The sequence below is a fragment of the Podarcis bocagei genome (genome assembly GCF_964188305.1).
Source record: "Podarcis bocagei genome assembly, chromosome: 10".
NCBI lineage: Eukaryota > Metazoa > Chordata > Lepidosauria > Squamata > Lacertidae > Podarcis > Podarcis bocagei.
This window is the reverse complement of record NC_138135.1, coordinates 37,497,956-37,515,729: the sequence shown is the minus strand read 5'-3', so window position 1 is coordinate 37,515,729 and position 17,774 is coordinate 37,497,956. Positions and strand designations below refer to the sequence as shown.

Here is a 17,774-nt window from a genome sequence, read left to right as displayed (position 1 = left end):
CGATCGATAACGGCTGCCCGAAAAGGGGGGGGGGGACGAGGAGCTGCGCGCGCACGCGCGCCGTGGCTGTAGCGCGCGCTCACCCACCCTCACGCAGGAATAGCGTTAGGGAGGGAGTGGGAAAGGGAGGAGCTCGGAGGGTGAGGTGGGGTGAGACCGCGGTGTAGTCCCGTCAGGGTGGGGAAAGAGAAGTAGGAAAACAACATTTCGAAGGAGGAAGCTGGGCCGCCCGCTCCCCGCCCTCCCCACATTGCGACGGGAGTGACGAGGGAGGCCAGGATTGCCCATTGGGAGAAGGGGAGCGGGGAGGGGAGGGGAGATATATATGGGGGAACTTGGGGTTCTCCAGAGCGGAGGCGACTCATAGGGTGCATACCAGCAGCAGCAGTAAGCATTTGCTGTCGGTGCGTGCGTCCACACTTTTTAAAAGGGTGTCCTCACACCACACACCTCACCCCAGCCACTAATCAAGGCATATTTGCCTCTCTAAACCCACTGGGCTGTTACAAAAATGGCACCTTTGAATCAATGGTGGGAATATTATGGAATCCATAGATTCCCTGTCTTAAAATATGGGTTGCCTGGTTCCCCTCCCCAGTCCATTTTTTTTTAAAAAAAGAGGTTCAAGTTCGCAGGGCACTACTACAGCCAAGTCCACTAACCTGGTGAGTATTAGAGGAGGAATTATTTTAATAAAAAAATAGCTATCCTGCTGCAGGTGGTTTCTTCTCAGCCAGTAATATAAATAATTATCAACATCTGAGCAGTATGGTGGCTTATGTACTTCCGTTTCATTTTTATTGGCTCCTCAAAGGGAAGAAACTTAATATTTTTAATTAATTCTCTGAATTGAATTATATCTCTTGCTTCACTCTGTAGAGTCATTATGCTGGAGAGTGGAACTTGCATTATGTATATCTGAGGCTATTGCAATGGGGTCAGATTTTAGTACATCTTTAAATATTTAACACAACTTTTAAAATCAAATTTATTATAACATTCTTCTTAATTTCCCCTAATCTTTCTTTTGTTTCAATCTGTAAAGGTTTAGCCTTCCTAGTTAATAATGTCTAAAACAGTCCTAGATTTTCGTATCACTACCTTAAAGCAGCGTGCCCATCACACAAGCCTGGTAGGTAGACCATATTCTTGGTATTGGTTATTAGCATCGTATTCTTCCATACCCTTTTGGAGAAGCAAGCCATTACGCTATATCCACCCCTCCAAGCACTGTGATTGGAGTGTGTTGGGTGAGATTCTAACTCCCAATGATCAAGATCCAGTTCCTTTCCTTCCTTCCTCTCCCCCATCCTGGCACTTATAGTATGTTGTTCATATTTTTTTCTATCATTTTAGAGATGGGCTGACTTTTTTATAAAATAAAATAAAAAACAATCTCCAAAGAGCTTTGGTGGGGGGTATTTATTTTGGATCACTTTAAGCAGGCCCCACTTGGGTCTGAACACAGTCACTTCAGGATTCTGATGAAGCAGTTGCACAGCCCTAGTAGACAACACTGAGTAAGGGAGATCTGTAGTCTGATTCAGTGTAATCTACCTTCCTGTTTCTAGCAGGATTTTTTTTTTTTTTAAAAAAAAGTCTGTCTCAGATTCCACCAATGGTAAGCCCCCAACAAAACACTTTGAAAATATTCATTTCTCCCCAAATAGCCTTGTTTTTTATATGCCTTTTGTCCCTGCCCTGACAAACCTCAAGATAAAGCATTCTATACAGAACTTTCAGCTCAGCCTTTAATATTGTACTCTTCCCTATTTGTTGCATTTTTTTTTCAGGTTTAGTTCAGCATTGGTGAGGGTTGCCCTCTACTAGTTTTAAATTCTAAAAAGGAATCAGGATTACCATCTAACAGCACCTGAACAGAAAGTAGGGATGAGGAACATCAACGAATGGCATACCATAGGGGTTCTCAAACGAAAAGTATTGCTATCCCACATCAACCTGTTCTGTTTAGCAGATGTCTTTTTCTCTTTTTCTTTCTTAAAAATGTTTTCCAAAGCAATAACTGATTATACCATAGTAAAACAAGGTGTTGCTGCTGAAGCAAATGACAAATGACTTACTCAAAAAGATAGCTGTAGCTGCTAAGCTTAAGTTGATACAGGCTAGCAGCAGCTCCTTTTCTTTCTGAGAGAGCATATGATGGTTATCTAGTACCTGTATTTGAAATCTCTTCTGCTATGCCTGATGTTCAGAAAGCAGGTGAATGGTATTGTAGTCCCATTCTACTGAAGTAGATGACATACTGGAGAGGGTATAAACTGAGCTGAGAGTGAATAGACTTCCTACGTTCTACTATATGTTGTTTTTGTAGCTAGATGTTTCCAATGCTCAACCTAAGTGGATGGCTGAGAAGGATGCATTGTACCAGGACCCAGAGATGGGGCAGATACCATGCTTGAGCTCTGATGACAGAAAAGTCCCGCGTAATTTTAAAAATGTAGAAAAAGTAAATTTAGAATGAAATTAGACCATTTTCTTTCATGACTCATGCATTGCTATGTGTGGGGAATGGGGACTGTGCTTCAAGCTTGTACTGAGTCTAAAAAAAATGCTTAGGACCTGGATGTATGAGTGGTTTCTTCTGTTTTGATCTATTTTGCTCAGAAATGGCACATCATGTTTTTATTAGAATCTGCTCAGATTATACACACATACGCGCACACACACACACCACAATGCCAGTATTAGTATGTGCCTCCTCAAATCTGAGTTTTCAGGAGCTGCCACTCTCATGTCAAAACCTTGAAATTATCCTTGCACAGCAAGGCTGTCTTGGAAATATTGTCTACATAATATGCTGGATCAGCTCCAATTAAATTACATGTTTACCAAACAGTATTGCAGAATGAGCATATTAATGTTTCAGAGGGCAATTCATAAAAGATGTAACATGTTCTGAGATTATTTTCAAGTTCTATTCACTTGCTTTTTGTAAAATGAAAGATACACATAGAACAAAATCTATACCCCCATGACTTCCCTAACGTACCTATTCCAGAAAAAGATTAATAAGTTTAAAATATGAAAGCTCTTTTTCTGTTTCTCAGCAGAATGACATATTAGAAGTCCCATAAGTCAAGGCAACTCTTGCCTATGACCCTTTTAAACTCTTCCACTGTAAACAACATGGTTCATTGCACCTCCTCCTTCCCTCTCAGAACAGCTGAACATGCAGCAGCTGGCAGTTCCTGGCATAGAAAATCATGAGAGTTATATAAGTACCTTAATCCTTCCATGTTGCTTCCTGATTGGCACTTAAAATGTAGTGACTCAGCCACTGATGTATGATCCCACAACAGTAATATGCAATTTATGAAGAGCCCCTTTAAGTTCCTCCCTTTTCATCAGCAAAAAGCTTTTCTCACGCTTCATCTCAAGAAATCTCAACACTGTAATGACTGGCAAAACCTCTGATGTCAAATAGGCTTAAATGTATTTGAAAACTAGAAGAAGAATTGAAGCATCTCTCTTCATTCTATAGGTTACCACTACTTTTAGAGTTTTCAGTGAAAAGTATTTCAACTTAATATTCTATATTTGTGGTGATAAACTTATCAGACATTACTGATAAGGGTTCAACAGAATTTTGATCTAACTTTAGATTGAATAGAAAACTATCAATCTTAATATAGTGCCTTGAACAATTTCTGTACAGTTGGGTATAAACCAGTAGATTTTTCTGTAAAGATTTTGTGTAAAAGCTTTACAACTCACTGGGGAAACTTTGAATGACTTCTGTGTATTCTACCATTAGACCTCTAACTTTAAATCCCCGACCCCCAGTGAGGGTATGCTAAAAATGGGTTACGTGCAGTTTCTGACTAAGAAAGTTTTTTCAAATAGCAAGGTTTCAGAACCTGCTTGAGGATGTGTGTTTTCCTCTGTCCATAGCCCCTCTTAGGTAGAATCTCAACACATATAAAAAACGCTGTGAAAATGCTTTTTAAACAAACGTTTTGAAAAATACATTGAATTTGACATAAGTGTACTATCGACATCCAGTCTAGTGTCTATAATGCGCTTAAAACACGCTTAAAACCTTATATTTGCAGCTGTATAGCTGAGTCTTTAGGTTCATTATACCAGTTCCTTTTCCCCGCCTCAGAGACTATTAGGGAACAGTTTCCTAGATGACTGTATGATTGATCTCCTTCAACCAAAGGTTAACCAGAATACAACTTGTACATAATTTGGGCAACAGGTTTACAATTTCTGTCAATCAGTTGGAATCAGGAATTCCTTGGGGTCATTCCAAATACACTCTTTGGTTTCCAAGTTCACAGAACAACAGCAGTGGCACCTTGTATTAAATCTGTCACTGACTTTGCTATTAACTCTTCTTAGGTAAGGTTTTGTTTCTATTTTATCTCCAAGGTTTTTTCATCCAGGAGAAGCAGTGAGTGAACAAGCTGAAAAGACAAGTGTGACTTAAGTGCTTAAGTGACATTATGAACACTACTTCATGTATCATGTTTGTTTCTTTAAAATGCAAAGTGTGTCATCTGCTATCCTGGAGCTGTCCATGGTCTAGCAGAGCATGCTTTGGACCTTGCTATCTATTCTTCCCTTGCAGCCTGCTTTCTTCCTATTACCGTACTCTTGATGCTCAATCTATTATTAGTTCCTACCAATGCTCTGATTCTTCCTCTGCTTTTAGCTTCTTGTTGTACACCTGTAGGGCTTGTCTGTCCACAAAGATAGCAACATTTTTCTGTTTGCTTGTTTTGTGTTTCCAACGAGGTGGCTCAGATAAAATCAGTTGGGGTTTTTTGCAGGTACTATAATGGGTACTTTATATGACCATAACCTTTCCAACATTCTATGAGAGATTAAGACTATTGCAAAATACTAGGCACAAAGGTTAAGCTGCCAGTGAACCATGCTGGGCTGTGATATGACCTTTGGGGAACTAGTAAAGCTCACCTCTAGTAAACCATATGCTACACAAGACCCACAATTCTTACCTTACCTTCCTGCACCCTCCATTTCCCTTGATCTCCCTTTCCTTCCTCTCGGGCACATTGCAAGCATGATCGAGATGACCTTTGGGAGTTCTGTTTTCATGGGTTACTGCTATTGCTGAAACGAGGGGGCAGGGCTGAAATCTGATTTTTGTCCTTCCCTCTGTAATCCTGGCTGCAATGCTGCTGTTCCTTCTGTCATGCCTGGTAGGTTGATTTAGAAGGAAGAGGGAAGGTGTTTTGAGGATTGGGTTGGCTAAATAGGAGGAGCTGGTTTTCAAAAAGTGTTACTATGTTTAGGTTTGGAGTTTTCGCCAAAGGTGCCTCTCTTCCCATCTTTGACATGTGTATTTAACAAAGACAATACATGCATGCCATTTTCCAAATTTTACATTTCAAAATAAACTGAAAGACTAGTGGCTGTGTTCTATATTCTGGAATAAAAGCATTAACAGTTGCTTGCGAAAATGGCTCTGCTGATCTCACATTTCATTTGGGGTGAGGGGAGAAGCAGAATGGTTTTTGTATAGGTCAAAAGCCAAGGACTGTTTTTATATGTGAGAATTAAATTGCATTTGAGCTCCTGTGCTATTTATGTTAATATCAGATCACTTATTCACATAAAAAAGAATTTGTAATAAGGCTGACATTCTGGTCAATGTAGGTTTTACATTCGTAAAACCCTCATAAAGACTAACTATAACAGTTTACCCTTGAAACTAAACTAAAAATGCATTTCCAATTTCCAAACCCAAGAGGAAGGTTCAAAGAGTTCTCACTAGATGGAGCTGGTGCTCGCTGGAAGTCCTTCAGCTTGCTGTAATTGAAGCAACAATGAATGTTCCTTGGGAATCTTTTTTATAAAAAAATGTTTAGTAAAGCATGTGGCTAAAGCCTAATTCGAAGGGCATCAAAGTATTTCCAGAAAGCAAGGCTTCATATTTAGGAGGCAGTGAAACTCCTCAACTAAATCAATTTGTTTAACTGGAACTTAGATAATGCACTGATGATGTCAATATAAAAATATTTTTTGTACAAATTAAATACTGAAAGATAACATGGATGGACCAAATGATCTCACTGTCTGGAGTTACAGGAACTGGATGAAATGTAATAATACAAACTGTAAGATCATCTGTTTAAAGACTTTTGCTACTTAATGCAGAATCATCTACTGGGAATGACACAAGAAGAGAGCTGGAGTTCTTCAGAATTGACCAGATGACTGAGATGATGTGGTGTACTGAGTACAAATGCAATCCCAGAGTGTACATATGACACTTCAAGTTAGAGATAAGAAATTATTAAAAATGTCAAGATCTTTTTTGGAAAAGTGTTATCTCATTTCAACCACAATATCATCACTGCAGCTGACCTTATGAGAGGAAGCTGGAAGCTGGACCAGCAAAATGGAAAGTATATATACACTCTCCCATTTTTGCTGTCAGGAGAAACAATTAATTAAAGACACTTCCACCCAAGCCAGTTCTTCACTTTCCCACACACATAAAACTCCAACCACAGAACTGTAGATATTGGGACTCTGGTTTGCACTTTTAAAAACAAGGTATTTCCCAATTCCGTAAAACATTGTATAATTCAGACGAAACAAATACCAGACAATGTTTTCAACAAAATGATTCAGAAAGGTCTATCCAAAGTGAATTTTCCTATTGGGCGTAGTCTTCATTATTTTAAAAACTTAGAACCTCCTGCACAAATCTGTGCTTTTTATTTATATATTTGCAGCAGTTTTCAGCTGAAAACTAGAATTTGAATTTTTACAAGTAGCCCATAGTTTATAATGCAGTTTTACATTTTTAATGGAATTTCACAAGTCCAAGAGGGCAGTTATTCGATTTCCCCCCTCCCAAGTGCATTAATATACAGTTAGATTACATTTTTACAAAAAAAAAACCCAACCTGTTAAAAGGTTTAAGTAAGGAATGTTCCTACAAATGACCAGTGATCATCTCTGAAGAGCCCTGGTCTAATCATTAATTAGTGACAGATCAGCTGACCAAGCACCACTCCAATATTCTTTACTGTATAATGGTCACAAATACTGGATAAAAAGAAACCAAACATTAGCATGGTTCCAGCACAGTTGGAGTGCTTCCTCATTTTCTTGGGTCACACCTTTCCAAGAGTGGTTTCAACACATTAACACAGCTGATAATGTAGGGATAAAGGGGGTGCACAGTCCCAGGCAAGTTCTGTTGGTGTTAGACCCAGTCTCTGGATGATCACTTCAGTATTAGTTAGCTACGATGGAGCATGTTGTGCCCACCTACAGTTAATAGTGCAAATTTAATCTCCCTTGAATAGTACTTTTCTTCTACCAATAACAGAACTTTATCTTCACAAATGAAGATAGCCTAACAATGACACATGGTACATTTTATTCATGCCACCACCTATTAAACAAATTAGTAACATATAATAGAAATTGATTTCCCCTGCATCACTGCATCTTAAATTCAGGCTAAAGAGAAGCACATCCTAATTCCTTGAAGATGTTGACAGAACTGATTATTCTGCAGAAATTTTGTTCAGGGCTCAGGTTCCAAAAACAGTCTAAAATGTATCCCTTTTTGTTCCAGTGCAACATTATAGAGTCTTCTGTCATTTATTTTCAGTATTCATCATTTTCATTTGATGAAGCAGGGTGTCTTTTTCCAAGTGAGCTTCAGCAAGAGCTGTCTTAGCTTTGGCTAGTTCTTGTTTAAGACATTCATTTTCTTCAATCAGCTGGAATAATAAAGTAGAAATTAAGAATTTAATAAGTGTTATATAGACTCCTCTTAACAATTTCCCCCCCAAATAATGCTTTCTGAACAAAAAACAAGAACAAATTTCCATGAGTTTGAACCAAAGGTATTAGTTATCTAGAATTACTTCATGTCCCTCTTTCAAAATGCTTTGTAAAGTTCATTTTGATGGGGGAATAGTTTGAAAAGGAATGGCCTAGAGCAGAAGGAAAAAAATCATGTTAAAACATACAATTTTTGTCAAGAGACCTGCACAATGAAATGTTCTGTAGATTTATGGTTACCTGCTCCTTGATCGAATCAGATAAATTCCTAAAAGGTTTAAGAGACCTGCTAATTTCTGGAGATGTTTGTGTAGCTTGAGACAGACAATTCTGTTTTTTGTGCGCATCAACTTCAGCAGTTTGTTCTCTTGTATCATTACTTGTCTTAGTCTTTGGAACATCACTGCTAGGTGTTCGGTTATCTGTTAAAAATAAATAATAATTAAAATGGGTGATACCCAACAGTAACAGCTCCACTACTACCAGTCTATTTCTGGGCACAAATCAAAGTGCTGCTTATGACTTATAAAGTCCTACACAGCTTACGTCCAAGCTATCTGAAAGACTTGCATTCCCTCGTTGCATTCCAGCCCAGGTTTTGAGGTCCTTCCCCCGCCGAGGGACCACTGGCTAATGAAGAGGTTTTTTTCCCAACAGGCATTTGGAAACTGGCTGCTCTTAAAAGGCTGGTGCCATGCTGGTTTTTATTGTAATTATTGGTATGATTTCAATAGATTTTATATATGTATATAATTTTAAGTCAATCAGTGTTTAATTGTTATTTAATCATTGTTTTCTCTGTGTTTTAGCAGTTCTTATTCTTATCTGTAAGTTGCCTTGAATCAGGAAAAAGGCAGAATATAAGTAAATAGCAATATCAGTCATACTGAGTAGAAAGAGTGAAATCACTTGATAGCATCCAATGATTGTATCTCAACAGCAATTTATTTCAGTAACTTGAATTGTACAGTGTCAATATAAAAAAATTAAATAGTTAATGATCTACAGCTAAAAAGTATCAAGTACTCTGAAACTAAGCTGTATAGCATAAGCTTTCGTAAATAACTAATCCTTCAAAAAGTGCATCCTTGTACAATCACACCTTCACATAACTATATCTCTGCAGACATCTTAAACTGAGGTGCCTTTATAAGACTAGACTTCTAATGGCACGTGTGTAGCCACCAGATACCCTTAAAAGGATAAGCTAGACTGGTCTAGTGGTTGTTACGATATTACAGTTGTGTGAATAGATGTAGCTAACCACTTTACCCCATCAGTCTTTTGGGGGATTCATTTTTTACTTTCCAAAATATCTGGATTGGAGGGAGTTCTACTGTTTATAAAGCAAATTATAACTCTTACTACTCAAGACCACCTTTGCCTTAGTATCTCGCTGCATCCAACACATAATATTATTGATAGTGAAATGAGTCAGTGTTCACATCTTTGATTTACCATTTACTTCTTCCTGTTAGTTTGCTAAATACAGATTTATGTCTTTACATGTCATACTCCCAAATCAAATATCAGAATTTAAATTAATCCTTTGACACTTAAGTATCAGCAACTTCTTAAGAGTTCTGAGCCATATAGGGGCTAGGAATACATTTCCAAATTATGTGGCCCTCTTGTTACAAACGGACATTTGAGATATATTTGGAAGCTTAACTAGTTATCCTTTCATATGTTAGTTTCAAGCTAGTCTTTTGCATCTTCAACTTAAATCCTTTATAAATTTAAATGAGGCTGCTAATATCACCTGTAGTGAAAACTACACCTATGTTGCATTTTCCAAAGTCTTAATTTAAAAGTTTCTTTCTGTTTGATTTAATGCTATTTCAGTGTCCAAAATTACAAAAGCTATTAAATTCTGCATTTGATATTTATGGTGATCAGGCAAGCAGCAACAACAGGGTAATAATTTAAGAAATTCAATACCCTCCTTGTGCTGTTGAAGATTGTTCACCCACTAATAAAGCTTGACTGATCTTGACCTATATGGTTCAGTCTATTAGTGTAAAAACTTAGTCATGATTCACCAATGATATCAATCTATATGATAAAAAATGATGTTTATTTTTGTTATGAATAAATATCATCCTTGCTTCATTCCATGAATTGGGAAAATCAGATGTTCTTCAACATTAAACAGTTGAACTTATAGTTTAGTATTTTAGCATTCTCCATAGTTTAAATGTTTTATTGAACTACCTGCATTCCCGCCCCCCTTATATAGCCCAAATGGGAAGGGCAGGTGGGCCTTGTCAACCTGGGAAGGTGGCACATCCAGGAGAAAGAAAACTCTGATCTAAACCTTCACTGCCTTACGGGATACCTTCAGGAGAATAAAGGGCTAAGGAGTAAACCCTACACAAATCCAGAGTGGAGTCCCCAAGTTGATTGGATGACACCTTTTACACCTCCTTCCAGCAACTCCAGCAACCAAGCTGGTGCCAACATATTGCTCTGCTTTCCTTTGGACCACCATCAGCGAGGCTGAGAAGGGGGTCTTCTTGTCTGGGCAGCCCAGGACCTCCAGACACTTCCGAGGCTTGTGCCCCAGGGAGGTCACTTCAGTGTTTCTAACGCAACGCTTTGACTTCACCCCTGGAATGTGCACTCCATTGTCTCTCAGATGCCAACAACATCACAAATGATAGAGGCTTGGACTAGATTGTGCAACACATGATTTTTCCCCATGACGGTATTAGACTATAATATTTATTTCTATTTTCTTATGAGTTTTATCCCACTTTCAATACAAATATTTCCAAACACTAAAAATAATAATTTGGTAAAATAAAGGCAGGCAGGCAGACCTCTGATGCAAAATGAACCGTCATCTTTCCTCTCCACCATAAGGAGGTCAATATTCAGCGTTACAGGGGCTGGTTCAGGAGCAGTTAGACTGTCACGTGGGCTGTCATCCTAGAAAATATAAGTGATACGAGCATATTTTTTTAAATATATCACATTAAATTCAAGCAGACTGTAAAGTTCTCTGTGATATTTGAGTCAATGGCAGAACTCCCAAAAGCATCAAGCAGAGAGAGACAGAGACTTTGCTTGCCTCTGAGAAATGGCTGCTTCTGCATGCCCAACTCTCCTCTTTTGCAAGCAAGTTTCTGACAGATGAACTCTGAGACTATACTGCAAAGAGTTCATGAGAATATGCTTCCAAACATCCAACTAAATATCTCTAAAACAAGGCAGAACATTGAATTTTACTTCATCTAATCTTGCAGTTTAGCTGAAGACAATATACAGCACTTATGCTAGGATAGCTTTCTATGAAGCCAAATTTTACTCAATAGTGCTTGCTTGAAAACATCACATCATTTAATAACTTTAAAACTATTGACTAGTACCTAACAGGAGCTGTTAATTTAAGCTTTTTTTTTAAAGCAATGCTTTCCCTCAATCCCGAATTATCAATATTTACTCTGAACTGACATCAATCTCACTCCAAAAATTACATACTTTTAAGTTGATCCTTGTATTAGAAATTTTTATATTCATAGGCATCACTTCTGCAACCATTTCATCTTCCAAAAAACGTTGAATGTTCATAAGTGAAGACATTAGGAAATCAGCACTCAAGCCTTCCACATGACATTGTAGAAACCCATTTTTTTCTGATAGCAATGAATGTATTATAGCACTGGGTCCACTTTCCCATCTCAGTCTGATTTCAGGAGTTGATTTAACTGGCCCAGTCACAGTCTTAGGATCTGAACCTGTTATAAAACCAGTACAGAATCAGGTAAACCAGTTTTACATGACATTAAATGACTCTTGTTTATAGTCTATCCTCCAACATGATGTAAACACTGACTATTTTGAAACAACACAAAATATAATGGGGCTATGTCATCTACTAGACAGCTAAGTTGCATTAGGTATTTTGATTTAAAAATCTATAAAAGGATGGAAACTGCTTCCATAATCTTTATAGTCAAAGGGAGTGTAATCAGATAAAGGAAGTAGTCATAATTTCCCCTCAAATGCCTATTTTACAAATTAATTTCATAGCATTTCTTCCTTTTAATGATATTTCAGATGTACTGAATACGCAACAAAGTATAAAATAAATCCTGCAGAATAATCTATGGGCTGTATCCAATGCTGTCCATGAATGAATGGAATACTTATTCTTGCTGATCGAGACTTTCTCTATCCCCTGCAGCCCCACTGCATGCCTTCAAAATCTGCTCTGCAGAGGTACAGAACACTTCAAAGCAGATTTAGGGGGCATGTGAAAGACGGTAAGGTACGGGAAGCTGAAGTGCCATTGCATGGGTGATAGTCCCATTTGCTCCACATGGGATTCCACTGTATGCTAGTACCTAACTGAATACAGATAATCATTTAATGCAGGTGGAGAAGTCTGAGGGGGGGGGGGAATCTAGGTTCTGGCCTTTCTTCAGATAATTCCAGAAGAGTACACAGACACACCTACAAATCCACTAAAGGCAAACAGTTTTCAAGCCCCTTTAAAGTGTTTAGTTGTCCAAATCTGTAGGCTATTTCATAACATACTAAAACTAACAAAACAGAATCCTTAAACATTTTCACTAGTGTGAAAGCACCAGAAATGCCTTTTTATATATTAAATTAGTTCTTACCTGCTGTTCGGTTGCAAAGGTAATGCCGAACACTGATATTGCCCAACTGATTTGGTACAACCTGGTTTACCTGAAGGCATACATCTGTGTCATTACCTCTGATGTCAATTTCACCATTAACACCAAATATTTTAAAAACCACAACAGACATCTGTCAACAAAATGAAAATACAATTAGTAACTCATCTGGGAAAGCTCATATTATGTTGACCTCCCCACCCACCCCACCCCGACAAATGTGCAGACTCAAAGAATCACATAGTCAAAGTAACAGAAGGGAAATAAAAACCAATTTCAGTTAGAGTAGGTTCTGTAACCCATTGGGAACTTTTGACTCATAGCACTGAGTATAAACATAACTATTGTGTGTTAATGATATCTGATACATCTGTTAGTCATAGCTGCTTGGATGAATTTCAGTTGTTTTATTTCAGGGATGCTGATTGAATATTTGGGCTGATCAATTATTTTTAGTTAATTTGGGAAATTTATATCCTCCCTTTCCATACAATATACTCAAGGCAGCTCACAACATTACAGATAAAACAATGAAATAGCACACATGTCAAAATACAGAAGAGAAGCTAAAGAACCACGAACTAATAAAACATGTATTTTGCAGGACAAATAACATAATCAACCCAGTAGGCATCTGAAACAAAAAGGTCTTTGCATGCCAATGGAAGGCCCAAGAAGGGAACAGACAGCTTTCTTTAGGAAGAATGCTTTAGAGCATGGGCACAGTACTAAGAAGGCTCTCTCTCAGATAGTGGATCACTGAAAAGGTCTCACACAGATCTTAATGTACAGGTTGGTTTATACTGGAATAAGACAATCCTTCAAATAACTTGATTCTTTTAGGATTTTAGGTCATAACCAGCACTTTGAACTGGCATGAACTCTAATGGGATGTCAGTGCAATTGTAATAAGGGCACCATCTGCTCTGCTATCTGGCTCCAGTCAGATACCTGTATTCTCAACCAGAATGAGTTTCTAAACACTTTTCAAAGGAAATACCATTGCCATTTTATTGTGGGCGGCTCTGAGCATTTTGCAGGGGAACGAGTTTTAAAATAAATAATTAGAACTGAATAATTGTGAATGTAACCCACAGAAGCTCTATTTTGGCAGCAGCTCATCAAAAAGCCCGTTCACATTCATGAGATCCATGCTGAAGACGGACTTCATATATTTATTTGCTTTCAAACATATGGAGCAATTTGTTCACCTTATGCTAGTTCATAAGCTTATGATTTATGCATAATGAGAAATAAATATATCAATTGAATTTTCCTACTCTAAGCACTGTTCGGGGTGTGTGTGTAGATAATTAAATCCACAAGCCCCATTCTCACTTTTTAAGGAAATACTAGCCCCTCTATAGAGTAGTTAAACTAAAGAGGCTGCCACAAAAGGTTAAAGTTACATAACCTTTTGTATGATTCCATGGCTGTCTGCTAATTCCAAAATTGCTAGGGGAAACATTCTTCAACATATACAATTGTACCTTGGTTTTCAAACAGCTTCATTGTCAAACGTTTTGGCTCCTGAACGCCGCAAACACGGAAGTGACTGTTCCAGTTTGTGAACTATTTTTGGAAGCCAAATGTCCAACAGGGCTTCTGCAGCATCTGATTGGCTGCAGGAGCTTCCGTTTTGGAAGTCAAACAGACTTCCAGAATGGATTCTGTTTGACTAACAAGGTACAACTGTACTTTCTTTTTATGTAGTTGCTAAAGCAGAGTGAACTTTGTAGCCTTCTCCCCTATTTCACCGAGGACCATTTTTTTTTGTCCAGGCTGTGCCACCCTCATTTGCATACTTTCCCCACCATCCCACTATTTTCAAAACAGCAACGCTTCAATTCTCATGACCAAAGATCTGCTCAAACAACCCCATCCAGTAGAAACATTATGAAAGCATCCTCCTTATTGGGAGACCATTACCATTTCTTCTTCGCTAGCATCTTGAGCACTCTCTGAAGCTGCGCTGAGGACATCCGGAGATGATCCGCCATAGTTTTCCATCACTGTGTTTTCATCAGGAGTGTTTTCCAATGGTTTATTTGACAAGATAGCTTATATATTCATAAAAAGACAGATGTGTTTACATTTGCTGTACATTTTTATAAAGATACTTCATGCAGTTGTCACTAGGTTTCTAAATTTTAAAGGGGGATACACACATACTGCTGTGTACACTATCTATCTTTTATGGATATGGCATACTGACCAGCTCAAATTCAGTTCATCTAACCATTATCTACCTACAGCCTCTTCCAAAAATACCGCACAACTTAAGCAATTCACCCAGCGTTTGAATAGTCTTTCATCTTAGACTGCAGGAAGCAGCTCTCAAACACAAGGTGGCATCCACTTAATTATACTCAGAGTAGAACTAAAATTAATGAACCCAACTTAGTTATGCAATGAGACAAAACACAAAGTGCATCACTAAGGAACACCCAGGAATTTTTTAATCCAACAGGCTTTTTAACTAAATTCTGATTTTATAGTTTTAATTCATTTTTAATCTTATTGTATTGAGTCTCTTGTGTACCATTTAGAAATGTCTAATTAAGCAGTATACAAATTGCTGAAATCAATAAAATTGAAATAAGGTACTGTCTCCAGCAGAAAAATACTCAGAAAGCTAATTTTTTGAAATCTTGCTCACACTTTAATCTATACATTTCTCTCAAGTGAATTTTTCATAATAATTACCGTATTTTTCGCACCATAGGGCGCACCGGACCATAGGGCGCACCCAGTTTTTAGGGGGGGAATTCAAGAAAAAAAATCTTTTTTCCCCCTGCAGCCCCAAAGAGCAGCGTACAGGCTGCACACAACCTCTCCCTGCCGGAGGGGTTGCGTGCAGCTATGGATCAAGCCAAGGCAGCGAGCGGGATGGATCCCGCTCGCTGTTTTGGCTTCCCCTAGCCCCGTGCAGCCTCTCCCTCCCGGGAGAGGCTGCGTGGGGCTAAAGAATCCATAGCCCCGTGCAGCCTCTCCTTGGCAGAGGGGTTGCGCGCAGCTATGGAGGAAGCCAAGGCAGCGAGCGGGATGGATTCCCGCTCGCTGTTTTGGCTTCCCCTTTAGCCCCGTGCAGCCTCTCCTTGGCGGAGGGGCTGCACGGGGCTTTCCTGGCTTTACTGGGAGGTGGGGGGATTCCCTCACCTCTCCCAAAAGCCCGCAGAAGCCGTGCAAACCCTTTAAAGAGATTGCGGCTTCTCCTGGCTTTCCTGGGAGGCGGGGGGATTCCCCCGCCTCCCGCAAAACCGGCAGAAGCCGCGCGCCTTTTAAAAGGGCTGCACGGCTTCTCCTGGATTTCCTGGGAGGCGGGGGGGATTCCCCCGCCTCCCGCGAAACCGGCAGAAGCCGCGCGCCTTTTAAAAGGGCTGCACGGCTTCTCCTGGATTTCCTGGGAGGCGGGGGGATTCCCCCACCTCCCGCGAAACCGGCAGAAGCCGCGCGCCTTTTAAAAGGGCTGCACGGCTTCTCCTGGATTTCCTGGGAGGCGGGGGGATTCCCCCACCTCCCGCGAAACCGGCAGAAGCCGCGCGCCTTTTAAAAGGGCTGCACAGCTTCTCCTGGATTTCCTGGGAGGCGGGGGGATTCCCCCACCTCCCGCGAAACCGGCAGAAGCCGCGCGCCTTTTAAAAGGGCTGCACGGCTTCTCCTGGCTTTCCTCGGAGGCGGGGGATTCCCCCGCCTCCCGCAAAACTGGCAGAAGCCGCGCGCCTTTTAAAAGGGCTGCACGGCTTCTCCTGGATTTCCTGGGAGGCGGGGGGATTCCCCCGCCTCCCGCGAAACCGGCAGAAGCCGCGCGCCTTTTAAAAGGGCTGCACGGCTTCTCCTGGCTTTCCCGGGAGGCGGCGGGATTCCCCCGCCTCCCGCAAAACCAGGCTCCCCCCCGCCAGCCTTCTAACCAAGTCGGGGGACAGCGGGAAGGGCGCGCTGCGCCCCTGCCGCTGTCTCCCAAGTTTGCGGGGCTGGCGACGGGGAGGAGCAGGCTTCTCCCCCCGCCAGCCTTCTAGCCAAGTCGGGGGACAGCGGGAATGGCGCGCTGCGCCTCTCCCGCTGTCTCCCGAGTTTGCGGGGCTGGCGACGGGGAGGAGCAGGCTTCTCCCCCCGCCAGCCTTCTAACCAAGTCGGGGGACAGCGGGAATGGCGCGCTGCGCCTCTCCCGCTGTCTCCCGAGTTTGCGGGGCTGGCGACGGGGAGGAGCAGGCTTCTCCCCCCGCCAGCCTTCTAACCAAGTCGGGGGACAGCGGGAATGGCGCGCTGCGCCTCTCCCGCTGTCCCCCGAGCTTGTGGGGCTGGCGGTGGGGCTCTCCTGAAGCCTAGAGAGCGAGAGGGGTCAGTGCGCACCAACCCCTCTCGCTCTCCAGGCTTCAGCGAAAGCCTGCATTCGCACCATAGGATGCACACACATTTCCCCTTCATTTTTGGAGGGGAAAAAGTGCGTCCTATAGTGCGAAAAATACGGTAAACATATACATGGCAAAGTAAATTCAATAAAACTTATATATATACTGAATATCCATTCAAACTCTGTCCTTCATAATAAAATGCCTCATTTATATAAGGAAAAATTAGTCATGCAATCACCAACAGCATTTAGTTATAATTAACAATTATCTATGAGGAATACTCTAAGGATCCACTGCTTGGCTGGAATTAGATATGCTGGCACTAATGTCAAGTGGAAACTCATTAGCCATATGGTAAACCAACTCTACAAATCAATGGGCTCAGCCTGTAATGTACAGTATTTTCACAACAATGGCAGTTTCACAAGAGGTGGAAAACGATACCTCTGAGATATACAAATGTAAATAAGACATTTCTCTCTTTTTCTACATACAGTCTAAAACTAGTACTAAGCACTAGTGGAATCAAGGAGAAAAGCTCAGAAGATTATTTGATTCACTATCACTTTAACCTCCCAAAACTGGACATTTACTTACCTTTCTCCAAAAAGCTGTGGCTATCACTTCCATCACTCTCTAAATACTGTTCCTCCAACAACATGCTATCAATAGACATGGTATCCAAAGAGGCTTGTGATGGACTTTTCTTCATGTTCTTATAAGAAACAGAGAATGCAGGGAGATTGGACTGGCAGCGTTCCTTAGGCTTTCCACTTTTTAATATAAAGATATTAGGAAATTATTAAGGTAAAAAACTAAAAAACAAAGAAAATAAAAATGTTCCAAACCATTAAATTAAGGCAAATGTTGGTGAGAATTTTGTATTTCTACAAGGCAATAATTAAATCCAGTACAAAAATTTATCCTGCTCTGACTTCTGTCAAAAACAGATTTGTTTAATTAAAAACAAACAAAC

At 40.3% G+C, this 17,774-nt stretch overlaps 1 protein-coding gene and 1 long non-coding RNA gene across 5 annotated transcripts in view; one reads left to right on the top strand and one right to left on the bottom strand.

Moving 5' to 3' along the window:
* The window catches only part of BLTP3B (bridge-like lipid transfer protein family member 3B), a 46,927-nt gene that overhangs the window by 4,870 nt on the left and 24,283 nt on the right, over window positions 1-17,774 (bottom strand). The window contains exons 15-21 of one of the 3 annotated variants that reach the window (XM_081209625.1): window positions 17,396-17,571; window positions 14,373-14,503; window positions 12,426-12,576; window positions 11,281-11,537; window positions 10,620-10,728; window positions 8,038-8,219; window positions 6,698-7,733 (exon numbers count right to left, since the gene is read on the bottom strand). The exons of 1 other annotated variant lie outside the window; for it this stretch is intronic. In XM_081209625.1, coding sequence (XP_081065751.1) covers window positions 7,608-7,733; window positions 8,038-8,219; window positions 10,620-10,728; window positions 11,281-11,537; window positions 12,426-12,576; window positions 14,373-14,503; window positions 17,396-17,571 — 1,132 coding nt within the window. In that variant the 3' untranslated portion in view covers window positions 6,698-7,607. Of the gene's footprint in view, window positions 1-6,697; window positions 7,734-8,037; window positions 8,220-10,619; window positions 10,729-11,280; window positions 11,538-12,425; window positions 12,577-14,372; window positions 14,504-17,395; window positions 17,572-17,774 lie in introns of those variants that run through there. One more of the 3 variants, XM_081209626.1, reaches the window with a different exon arrangement.
* Window positions 54-6,315, top strand: LOC308595507. Of its 2 annotated transcripts, none has more exons than XR_014012064.1 (2): window positions 54-665; window positions 1,794-6,315. It is a non-coding gene; the product is annotated as an uncharacterized lncRNA (long non-coding RNA). The 2 variants fall into 2 exon arrangements; XR_014012065.1 differs by having other exon boundaries at window positions 92-665; window positions 1,046-6,315.